Source organism: Spea bombifrons, chromosome 3 (assembly GCF_027358695.1).
Source record: "Spea bombifrons isolate aSpeBom1 chromosome 3, aSpeBom1.2.pri, whole genome shotgun sequence".
Taxonomy (NCBI): domain Eukaryota; kingdom Metazoa; phylum Chordata; class Amphibia; order Anura; family Pelobatidae; genus Spea; species Spea bombifrons.
Genome location: NC_071089.1, coordinates 113114871 through 113127623, shown reverse-complemented (window position 1 = coordinate 113127623; position 12753 = coordinate 113114871). Strand labels below are relative to the sequence as shown.

At 46.3% G+C, this 12753-nt stretch overlaps 1 protein-coding gene across 2 annotated transcripts in view; it reads left to right on the top strand.

Annotated features, from left to right (window-relative positions):
- Positions 1-1625: 1625 nt before the first annotated feature.
- The window catches only part of ATAD2B (ATPase family AAA domain containing 2B), a 39299-nt gene continuing 28171 nt past the window's right edge, over positions 1626-12753 (top strand). For both annotated transcript variants that reach the window (XM_053459709.1, XM_053459708.1), the window contains exons 1-4: positions 1626-1803; positions 10942-11096; positions 11871-11920; positions 12401-12554. In XM_053459709.1, the coding sequence (XP_053315684.1) occupies positions 1696-1803; positions 10942-11096; positions 11871-11920; positions 12401-12554 (467 nt within the window). In that variant the 5' untranslated portion in view covers positions 1626-1695. The remainder of the gene's footprint in view (positions 1804-10941; positions 11097-11870; positions 11921-12400; positions 12555-12753) is intronic.

Here is a 12753-nt window from a genome sequence, read left to right as displayed (position 1 = left end):
TGTACGCCTATGAAAATATTCCATTAAAAATCAGTAAATTATATATAGGGGTGAATTGGGGTGGGTGAGAGGCAAACAGCTGTCGCTGACCCTCTTGGGGGCAGTTGCGGATTTTTATATGACTTGTCCCTACAAGATCCTCCATTAAACATGATTAACAATTGCCCGGACGCTGCCAACTCTCCTTCGTTATAACACAAGAGTCCTTCTGTCGTTACCCTGTGTTTAAGGCTACAAAGCAGCTCCTCATTGAAGTGAAAATGTAAAAGCATCTGTCGAACGGATCAGATATTATATGTCTAAAACCCATGTGTTTTCAGCACTTTCCCCTATGGTGATAATAAGGCGCTCGTTCACTTAACAATGCGACTAGAATCTCAGTGAATAGATCTGACTACAGTGACAGATGTGCAGAGCTCAAATATCACGTTTCATGTGTGTCCCGACTGGTGCCAAAGAACAAAAGAAATCTTTAAGTACGCCTGGGTATAATAGGGAGTCAACAAACTGAAATGCCCCATTGATGCCCTTAGACCAGAGACAATTATTGGTAGTGAGGGGGCAGAACAGCATACCTCCCAAGTATCCCAGTTTTCACAGGAAGTCCTAATGTTCCACGTAGCTGCCCTACTTAGTGTGGACCAGTTGTTGAGATCCATAATGAGTGCAGAAACAACAGAAAATGGGATTACAAATTAAAGCATGAGAATAAAAAACATTATTCTCCTACATACCTTACCCTGTTACATTAACAGCTATCAATAAGTCATGTAAGGTCTTGTAAAGCCACGCCCCTTAGATCTAACCACACCCCAAAACAATGGGTCGCATGTACAGTAAAGCCCTGCCCCCAGACACACCTCTAACCACACCCCCAAACAATGAGCCGTAAAGTGTAGCTCAGTTCCAATATTTATTCTTATTATTATATATAGCGCCATCGTATTCCGCAGCGCTGCACAATTAGATTAATTGGGTGGCAGCAGCGACATAAAATGTAGCCATATTTAAGAATGTTCCCTAACACCTACGCGACCATGAGAAATGTTGCCAGGTATCACCTGTTACGTAACGACAAATAGGTTTTAAATACATCATTTAATCTATAAGCACTTTATACACACATTACCGGGTAATTGTTTAGGGCTGTAGAACCCTGTGGTACCCTCCTACCCAGCAAACATTCTGAGCTCCTAGAAAAAGAGAGGCATCAGGGGAGAAAAGATGGAAAAGAGATGTGAGGAAGTTCAGCAGCATGGGGAAAAAAAATATTGTTCAACATGGTCACTATTTTTGTGTAGCGTTAGTGTAATGCAATGACGTATATGCATTGTGTGTGATCACACCACTCAGAACCACATAGAGTGGCAAAGCCAATAAGAAAAATGGCGGCGGTTGTAAGTCACGTGATGCGTAGCGTTTACAGACCATAGAGTTGTTGTGAAATCAGCGCGCCACCTGGCGGAAGGTGGAGGGAACGACCTGTCTGACTGAGAAGAGAAAGGGAAATGGCGGACGGCGGCGGCTGTGCCTTAAACTAGGGTGCCGGGGACCGAGAGACTTACTGGAGATTCCCGAGGGAGGGCTGTGCATGCGGGGCAGACACGGAACCGGGAGCTGCTAGGAGCAGGGAGCGGAGGCGGCGCGGCAGGGAGTGTTTGGGTGGGAACGAGGCCTGTGCCGGCCGGTGAGAGAATGGTGAAGACCCGGCAGAGCTCACTGAAAGGCCTGGACGGGAAGGCTATCTCATCCCGCACCCGTTCGGGACAGAGCCGACTGCGGTCAAGGGTGGAAGTGGATCAGGTGAGCGGTCAGGCGGTGACACCGCACCGGCAGTGGACCTTGTGGGGGCAGGAGAGGGCAGCCACCAGGGGGGCAAACCCGAGCTCCAGCCCCAGTAATGTGTGCAGCCCAGAAAGGAGCCAAGCGGGGTGTAAATGCCTCCCAAGGCCCTTGTTACACCAGACCCTGGTGGCTGTACATAGAACTGCAAGTTAAACACAAAAGGCCCCTAGCAGTGATCAGAAAGCTTCAAATCACGGGGCAATTGCACTGCTGTCCTACTTGTTAGTCCTCCCCTGTCAGGGGGCTATATACTGTCTGCAGTAACTTGGGGGGTGGCGGGGGATGTGTCAGCTGGGGTTAGTATGTGCTTTTGTGTTACATGTATGTGTCATATATGGGGTGTGTTACATATTGTTGGCTCAGATGTGTGCATTGTATATGCTCTGAATATTTCCTTTACATTACAGAAGATCCTTTTAAGAGTTTATATCCGCTCTATATCAGTGTTTTATATACTGTGCATGGGGGCATTGAGTCGTGTCTGTGCTGTATATATGGGGGGGGGGCATTGAGCCTTGTATCTGCTGTGTGTATATATAGGGGGCATTGAGTCTTGTATCTGCTGTGTGTATATATATATATAGGAGACATTAAGCCTTGTATCTGCTGTGTGTATATATATATAGGAGACATTAAGCCTTGTATCTGCTGTGTGTATATAGGGGGCACTGAGTCTTGTATCTGCTGTGTATATATAGGGGGCACTGAGTCTTGTATCTGCTGTATATGTGGGGGGGGCATTGGATCTTGTATCTGCTGTATATGTGGGGGGATTGTGTATTTAAAGAACATTGTCTGTGGGTTGCGAGTCGTACAGTAAGTATACAATAAAGTATGTTTACCCGCAGGTGCATTTGTAAAGAGGTGGAATCGTGTTTCAGCTGCTTGGCTTCACTATACATTGTGAAGGGCCGACCCCATTGAGCTTGGCAGGCCCTGTGTAATGTATAATTAGCGAGATTTCTCCAGTCTCCTCTCCCATTGATTTATACTTTTATAAGGGGTCAGCTCAGACCTTCTCGCTGGGGAAACCCGACCATAATGAGCAGCGAAGTGAACGGGTCAAAACCGGGACGTTCCCCTTTAGTGAATAAACCCTGGCTGGGTGTTACGCTGAGCAAAACTTTTTGTTCTTGTTCCTGGGTAAGGTGGAGGACTCGGTATGGCGCCCCCACTGGCAGCTCTGATAACTGCAGGTTTACAGACACCCTGCTGTCTCTTACGCCAACCTTTATTACAAAAGGTTTATATATATATCTCTCTATATATTATACGTTATATATAATCTGTCAACATCTGCAGATCTGCATACAGTCTGTACATTTAAATGGTCTGCCAAAAATTTGCAGATAAGCCTATGTTTCAGGCAGAGATGTGCCCGGTTGGCAAGTCTACAATCTAGCGTTACATACGTTCCATGCTATGAGTCTCGAGACCCCTTTGCGTGCAGCGAGCGCACACAGACACCTTGTGCTTCTCCATATGAAATACAGAAAGCTGTTTTCCGTGGCGTGGGTACCGTGCTCGAGGAATGTATCGGGTAGAGTCCTGTGCGTTTCGACATGTTCTTTTCTTTAGCAGGTTACCCTCCCGGTAGTTAATGCCAAGAACAAAGCCGGCAATCCCTGTTCTCAGAGCATCTCGGTGATGGGCTTTTACAGCCGGCGTCTGCGTTTAGCTTGAACCTTAAACCTTTTCAGCCCTCTGGCAGTGCGCTGGTTAATCCCATCATAAACTGAATGCTTTTCAGGTGTTTGCAACAAGTGCTAAACGTTAAAATCTTTGAACGACGACCGGTAGAACGTTGTATTCCCACGTGTACTTGGCACCTGTGGCAGTGCATGGGTTATAAAGAAGTGGAAGCATAACGGCGTCAGAGCTTTGACACATTGGGCTCTATTCACTAAAAGGAGCTTTCACCGGAGAGCCGTGGTTTCATCGCCTTGAATATATACCAATATGTCATTTAGGTCCAAACCTGGTGAGCTTCTGTTGCGGGAAGACCTTGGCCGGCCCTGTATAATGTATAGTCACATCAGTGGGATTTCTCCAGAAGTCTCTCTGCACATTAAATCATACATTATACAGGGCCAACTCAGAGCTTTTTTTTTTAATCTGGTTTGTGTGTGAGCGTGCGCGGCGCTCGGGTTCATTCGGGGGCAGCACGCGGCTCTCTGCATGAAGTGTAAACAAAGGGCCAGATGGAGAGCAGAGACTTTCTGGATCCTCTCGCTGGGTGGAGGAAGCCGGCTGCTCTGGAGTCATACGTGTTTAATATGTTTGTAGCTGCTCTGGAGTCATACGTGTTTAATATGTTTGTAGCTGCTCTGGAGTCATACGTGTTTAATATGTTATTTGTAGCTGGTGACCGTTATGCGTGCGCTGAGCGCGGCATCGGTCCGGATCGTGGGGGTTTGGGAACATTATAGAAAGATACTGAGGTTATAATGCGTTGTTACGATGTTTGCGTTCACTGGATTACAGACAGACAATCTTAACACTTCTATGTCATTTTCAGTTTTTTTTGCTATAATGAGTACTTGGTGCCGTTTTTGCTTCTCTCTCGCCTTTTTAACTACTGTATAATGTTTACTAAATCAGTCTGTTCTTATAAAAGTTGTGAAGCTGGTGGTCCTGCCCCCAGATTGTGAATTTAGCCCCTTTTCAATAAGAAACATTCGGCCCGTCTAGTCAATTTCTCCTGGTCTTGCCTTAGAATCAGGAGACATATGTCTATTCCGTGCATGATTAAATTTCCCTGCTATATTAACCTCTACCGCTTCTGCTGGGAGGCTGGTCCACTTATGTACCACACTCTCGGTAAAGTAAAATGTCCTTATGTTATTTCTAAGCCTCTGACCCAGCTGCTGTCTTAGGGCAGGGCTTGACAAATTTGTTGTGAATCTCGGCGCCAGGTAAAAAAGTTAGGAGCCAGGATTTTTTTAAACTAACAGTTGGTTAGGAGTGATCTGATCATCATCAGCCCACTTACTAAACTCACAGCATTTGACCTGGAAGCACCCTGGACTTTCAGGTCAGTGCTGTTTTTTTGGGTTTTTTTTTTTAAATAATTTTTTTTGATATATATATTTTTTTTTTAACACTTTCAATGCTGATGTTCCATTGGAGCACAGCATTGATTGATATTTAGTCCCCACAAGCTTGTGGGGACAAATGTTAACTCCTGCAATGCCACGAATGTGTTATAAACAATTGTGGAATTGAAGGTGTTAACGCTGCCCTGTCGCTCTCATGGAGCGATCAGGCAGCAGGGGGGTGTTGGGGCTGGTCCCCACACTTGTGTGGGGACCCAATCAACACTGAACCCCCTTTCCTGAAGCTGCCTGTGGCAGCTGAAAACGCTATTGCAGGTTTCTCTGCAATCGCGGTTTCAGCCTACATGATCACTCCGTGGGAGTGATCACAGGCTCGGGGGCGGGCTCGGAGTGGCTGTGCTGTCTGCCCAGACTCCTGGGCAGACAGCAACAGCAGCGCCCCCGCGTGGTGACACGGGGGCATTTTTTTGTGAATGTAAGAGGCTGACAAACTCCTAGGCGCCAGGACAAAATTCTGAGTCGCCATGGCGACCTGGCGCCTGGGATTTGTCGAGCCCTGTCTTAGGGCATGGGCACACTTCTCATTTGCGTAGGGGCCCTTTGGTCACATCGTTGGTGTCAGTCACTGCAGATGGACACCAGGTGCCGGCCATAATCGGGGCCAGTGCTACCAATAGACAAGGTAGGCACCAGCCAAGAGCGCAGATCTACTGGGGGCACATTGTCCGGGAATGAGTCTCCCTACCTTCACCTCCGACCACATCTGGGTCCCTGTCTCCTTTCCTCCAGCTCCGCTGCTTCTCTTGCCTCTTCTTTTTCTTTTTTTCTTCGTCCGCAAGCCAGGCCTCCCGGTGAACTTCCGTATAAAGTCTCATCCTCGGCCCACCATGTGGACAGCCTCTTCCCTTTTTCCTCCGATCGGGGGAGAGGATGCGCCCCGGATGCTTCTTTTGCAGAAGTGCAGCAGGAGGTCTGGTTTACGGAGGAGCAGGCAAAGAAAGAAGAAACAGAGTGGAAGCAAAGGAGGCGGAAATGGTCGGTGGAGAATGCAGGGAGGCATTGTGAGAGAAATATGTTTATTTTTGCTTTGTTGAATGATAGTAAAATATAAAAATCAAACAATTCCTGCCAATACAGCCATTAATAATAATAATAATAATATTATTGTAAGATTTTTATAGATAACATTTAAATAATTTCAAACGTTTGTGATTTTAAAACCTTTATGACCCGAGTACTGATGTTTGGCTCAGTATATAGTAATGCTCTACCATCGTCTGGATCGCTATATAATGATAGGAGTCATGCTGTACCACTGTCTGTGTCTGGATCTCTATATAATGCTAGGAGTCATGCTGTACCACTGTCTGGATCTCTATATAATGCTAGGAGTCATGCTGTACCACTGTCTGGATCTCTATATAATGCTAGGAGTCATGCCGTACCACCGTCTGGATTGATATATAAGGATAGGAGTCATGCTGTACCACTGTCTGTGTCTGGATCTCTATATAATGCTAGGAGTTATGCCGTACCACCGTCTGGATCACTGTATAATGATAGGAGTCATGCCGTACCACCGTCTGGATTGATATATAAGGATAGGAGTAAGTGTCCCTGAATGGCAGTTCTGAAATGTGGTAAATCTAGTGCCACACGACTCACTCTTCTAAAGCTGCATCCGGCGGCTGGGGTGTCCGTCATGGAGGAGAGAGTCTCCTGCTGCCCCGAACGACCCAGGGCTGGTGTGCTGTGCAGGTGCTTGATCTATCATGTTTTGTGGATAGGGGCCCATGGCCTACGATGCCGTGCTAGTGACCCCGTCTGACCCTATATCTTTACATTATGACGTAATGGGTTATATCCTGAGAACAGAAGCTGCGCGGAGTCTCCCGGGAATGGAGGCGTAATACGTGTGTTTATTCCGGCTTATATTTATAACTAATAAACCTTTCCCTCCGCGAGACGTTCGGCTTCCCCCGGCTGTAAGCTGCCACGCGTGCGTTACTATGTTTGGGCTCGCTCTCGTCTCTAAGGCAGAGTTGCGCAAGGGCTGCAAACAGTTCGAAGTATAATAACGAACAGATCGCTGGTTACATGTGTTTATAGAGCGGCAGCGTAACCATAACCTTAACCCCTTCACTACCATAAAAGATGAGGCAAGATGCCCCGAAACAGGAAACCGTGTGTGTGTGTGTGTGTGTTGGCGTGAAGCATACACATGAACTACAACTATCACACTATAGCACATTCCTTACAATCATATGACGATAACTAATGGCCCCCGACCGGCCCGCTTCCACAAGTGGCTTTGCCCCTTTAAGGCCCAGCGCTCGGTAGTTAAAAACTCCTCTGCATCATAAAAAAGCTTTTTCTGCAGAATTTACACAGTGTGTGTAATTGTATTGTAGAAGTTTGATTTTCTTAAAGGGTCGCTCCAACCATCATAAAAACATCTGTGCGGCCCCTTTAAATTCTGGTCGGGTCTCTTGCAGATTTGCCGCCCCCCCCCCTCCTGTCGGCTGCTCCCGGTGCCGGTGACATACTCCCCTCCGTTCCGCTCAGGGACTGCTGCGTCAAGGGGTCTGTTGAGACCCCGGTGTGCATGTGGGGCAATTACCGCCATTGATTTCAGTGGGGAGCGCGTTCCTGCCGCTGATTGGCTGCTTCAAGCCCTCGTTGCTCTAAACTACGATCTCTGTGAGTGTAATGAAGTGGGTTTCTGTGGCAGGCTCAGCGTTTAGCGGTTAAAGCCTTTCTATTTGTGTATCGCAGCCGGCGGGGTCGTGTAAGGTTTGTGGCCGGCGTGCCTCATACTGATGGGAGTGCAATGTTCTGGCCGCGAGGATGTGTTTGGGATATATAACTGTACGCTGCAGAGCAGAGCGTACGGGAGGCCGGGGAATAAATGCTGGAATGGTTTTAATTTGCTTGGAACGTATCCACTAGCCTGTGAATGTAGGAGAGTTCAGCATTTTAACCCCTTATAGCACTGCGTATTATCTAGGGCCAAACTCGGTAATCGAAGATTGGCCAGTGGTTTTCCCCATATAGTGCCGCTTTCTTTAGCATCTCACTGATTGAAGTATGCTTTATGCAGGGCTAGATCAGCCCTTCTTGCAGGAGAAGATCACTGGGGTTGGCTCTTTATAATGGATAGTTTATATCGGGGAGCTGAAATGACTCCGTGGTCCTGGACGTATTTATTATCAGCGCTTGGTGGTATGAATAACGGGCTTTTTTTGTGTTTGCTCCCCCGCTTGTTTTCTCTCTCTGCTTACTTTTCATTTAGCTGTGAGCTCTGGGCTTTATTCACTAAATAGAGAGTTTACTGGCACACTGTGTCTTACTCCACTCTTCATCAAGAAGGGTTAGCCCTGGCTGTTTCTCCAGCAAGGAGGGTTAAGTTGGCCCTGTATGATGTATAACTCAATGAGTGAGGAGAGCCCAAAGAAACATCATCGATTTACCTATACATTATACAGGGCCGGCCAAGCCCTTGTCTCTTTTCCTAGCACTTCCCCTCCTTTTGAGAGAAGCGTTGCTGTTTTATTCTGTGTGACGCTGATAATCCGCTGTGATGCCGGATGAAGTTTCAGGTGTACGTTAAACTACTCTGTTATAAGCAGATTATACGATGCTCTTTATTTATTTTTGTTACTCGTTGCTATGCCGTTGCCGTCCTGGAATAGCCGGCATCCTTGGCCCCGTATGGCTGCTGTTCTCTCGCCAAGTCAGACGGCAGCTTCTCCAGGAACCGTGCCGTTCAGACTTGGAAGGTGCGAGGATTTGGCCCGAAACGCAGTGACCTCATATTGTGTGTTTACACGGAGTGTGATTTACACACACACACTCACTGACTCTGCCGCTATACATATACACACACACTCACTGACTCTGCCGCTATACATATATACACACACACACACACTCACTGACTCTGCCGCTATACATATACACACACACACACTCACTGACTCTGCCGCTATACACACACACACACTCACTGACTCTGCCGCTATACACACACACACACTCACTGACTCTGCCGCTATACATATACACACACACTCACTGACTCTGCCGCTATACATATATACACACACACACACACTCACTGACTCTGCCGCTATACATATACACACACACACACACTCACTGACTCTGCCGCTATACATATACACACACACACACACTCACTGACTCTGCCGCTATACATATACACACACACTCACTGACTCTGCCGCTATACATATATACACACACACACACACTCACTGACTCTGCCGCTATACATATACACACACACACACTCACTGACTCTGCCGCTATACACACACACACACTCACTGACTCTGCCGCTATACACACACACACACTCACTGACTCTGCCGCTATACATATACACACACACTCACTGACTCTGCCGCTATACATATATACACACACACACACACTCACTGACTCTGCCGCTATACATATATACACACACACACACACTCACTGACTCTGCCGCTATACATATATACACACACACACACACTCACTGACTCTGCCGCTATACATATACACACACACACACTCACTGACTCTGCCGCTATACACACACACACACTCACTGACTCTGCCGCTATACACACACACACACTCACTGACTCTGCCGCTATACATATACACACACACTCACTGACTCTGCCGCTATACATATACACACACACTCACTGACTCTGCCGCTATACATATACACACACACACACACTCACTGACTCTGCCGCTATACATATACACACACACACACTCACTGACTCTGCCGCTATACACACACACACACTCACTGACTCTGCCGCTATACATATACACACACACACACTCACTGACTCTGCCGCTATACATATACACACACACACACTCACTGACTCTGCCGCTATACACACACACACACTCACTGACTCTGCCGCTATACACACACACACACTCACTGACTCTGCCGCTATACATATACACACACACTCACTGACTCTGCCGCTATACATATACACACACACTCACTGACTCTGCCGCTATACATATACACACACACACACACACTCACTGACTCTGCCGCTACACACACACACACACACACACACTCACTGACTCTGCCGCAATACATATACACACACACACACACACACACTCACTGACTCTGCCGCTATACATATACACACACACACACACTCACTGACTCTGCCGCTATACATATACACACACTCACTGACTCTGCCGCTATACATATATACACACACACACACTCACTGACTCTGCCGCTATACATATACACACACTCACTGACTCTGCCGCTATACATATATACACACACACACACACTCACTGACTCTGCCGCTATACATATACACACACACACACTCACTGACTCTGCCGCTATACATATACACACACACACACTCACTGACTCTGCCGCTATACATATACACACACACACACACTCACTGACTCTGCCGCTATACATATACACACACACACACTCACTGACTCTGCCGCTATACATATACACACACTCACTGACTCTGCCGCTATACATATACACACACACACACACTCACTGACTCTGCCGCTATACATATACACACACACACACTCACTGACTCTGCCGCTATACATATACACACACACTCACTGACTCTGCCGCTGCCGCTGTACATATATACACACACACACACACACACTCACTGACTCTGCCGCTGTACATATACACACACACTCGCATTCATACACTACTCCCTCTCACCTTGTGGAGCCCTGCTACGCCGCTGCCTGTCTTCTGCCATCGGGAGTCCAGCACCCTATGTCTTTCCGCGGGGGGCACATTAAAGCCTAGTGCATTGCGTGAACCTGCCGTCACGGAACCATGTGTTATATATCTTTGCATGCTTCCTTTATAAACCTCTTATTGTACTGTTTTTGTGTCTGTTTTTTTTTAATATGAATACTTTGTAATAAGGGCTATTTCTTTTTTTCTTTTTTTTTTCTCTTTTTGCAGAAGGACACTTGCAGTGATGGCAGCCTGAGCGACAGCCAGTTATCTCCTCCAGCCAAACGCGCATGTAAACATGCAGAACCTGTCTGCAACGAGATCCCGAAGGCACGAGCCGCCAAGCAGCGAGAGGAATGGGGAATCGCTACCCGGCGAACCAGGTAAGGGTTTGTTTTGTGGGAGCCGTGTCACATGACAATTAAGCATTCCCCTGAAAAAAGTTGAATAAGGTAACATTTCACAACGTGAAAGAACAATCTTTGGGAAGGGTCTGGACATTCGGTAGCATCGCTGTTGTGTGATGTTTCTGTATAGTGGTTAATTATATACACACACACACACTACTGTCCAGAAGTTTGGGGTCACTGAGCTGTTTTCATGGAAAACAAGGACATTTCTGGCTGTAACATAATTACAGAAGGGTTTCTAACCATCAATTATCCTTTTACACTTAAACGTGGATCAGCGAACACAACGTGCCATTGGAACACAGGAGTGATGGGAGTGATAAAGGAGTGATGGGAGTGATAAAGGGCCTCTGTACGCCTATGAAGAGATTCCATTAAAAATCAGCCGTTTCCTTCCACAATAGTCATTTACACCATTAACCCCGTCTGTGCTGGATTTCTGATCCATTTCATGTTATTTTAATGGACCAAATGTGCTTTTCTGTGAAAAACAAGAGCATTTCTTCTCCGCGTTTACTGGCCAGCGCAGCGTTTAGACAAATAACCAACATTCACACAAACGGAAGCGACGGTGTGAAGAGTTCATGGAATACGCCCGCATGCGTTAAAGTCTGTATTCTATTCCTGTTTCTCTAACCTGTTCGTGTAAAGTGTTTTTTGGGGCGCTTCAGTGGTGGGTCAGACTTTTTTTTTTTGCCTTCATAACACTTTAAATTGATTACATATTTATTTATTTTTTACTTTCAGGTTACTTTCTCAGACTGGTGCTACGTTACCAAATAGCCACAGTAGTTTATGTAAGTATTCTCATTGACACCATAAGTGTGTAGTGGTTAATATGCTTGAGGAAACTCGCGTGAGAGTCGTGACAGATTATAAATACAATGTAAAAACATATTATGCTGTTTTTGTTCTAGTTTTTGCATAATGTTTTCAGATAGCATCATTTATGCCTCTGTTATCTCAGCCAAGTCTACTAGACACCCTGGCTCATTATACTGCCTGTGAGAACAATAGAATAGCTCAGTCTTAGTGACCCAGCTGGACAATGAATAATATGATGGAGCAGATTTCATTAGCATCGCCATAAAGAATCGGCTCAATGTGGTGCATTATTAGAAGCATTCCATGGTTGCTATAGTGATAACACCAGTTGGGAGAAGAAACCGTGACTTTCTGAAGGTTTTTCTACCAAAACATGTTTAATGTCAGAAACAAAAAAAAAATTGTCAGGACCCTGACCCCAACCCTGATGGTGTTTTGTATTCTGCTTTTAGCTCTTCGAAGCCACCCGCGACACGTTGAGAAGGAGGGAAGTGGTGACCACTCCTGCATCAATGGCGGCCGGGAGGTTAGAAGAAGCTGCAGGTCAAAAAGCAACCGCTTTGAAAGCTTGAATCAGAGCCTGCTGTTCGACCAGCTGGTGAATAGGTGTGTACACCCTACGCCGGGGTCACCGGCACGGTAACGGCACGGTTACCTGCTCAAACGATGGCTCCATAATGCATCTCTAATTACTTGATTGACTGTCTGTATATGTTTCTTTTCCTGTTTTGTTTTTTTTTTGCCCTATTTTTTTCGATATTAGTCAATTGATATAATGTAAGATTTTTTTACGTTACTTTGCATT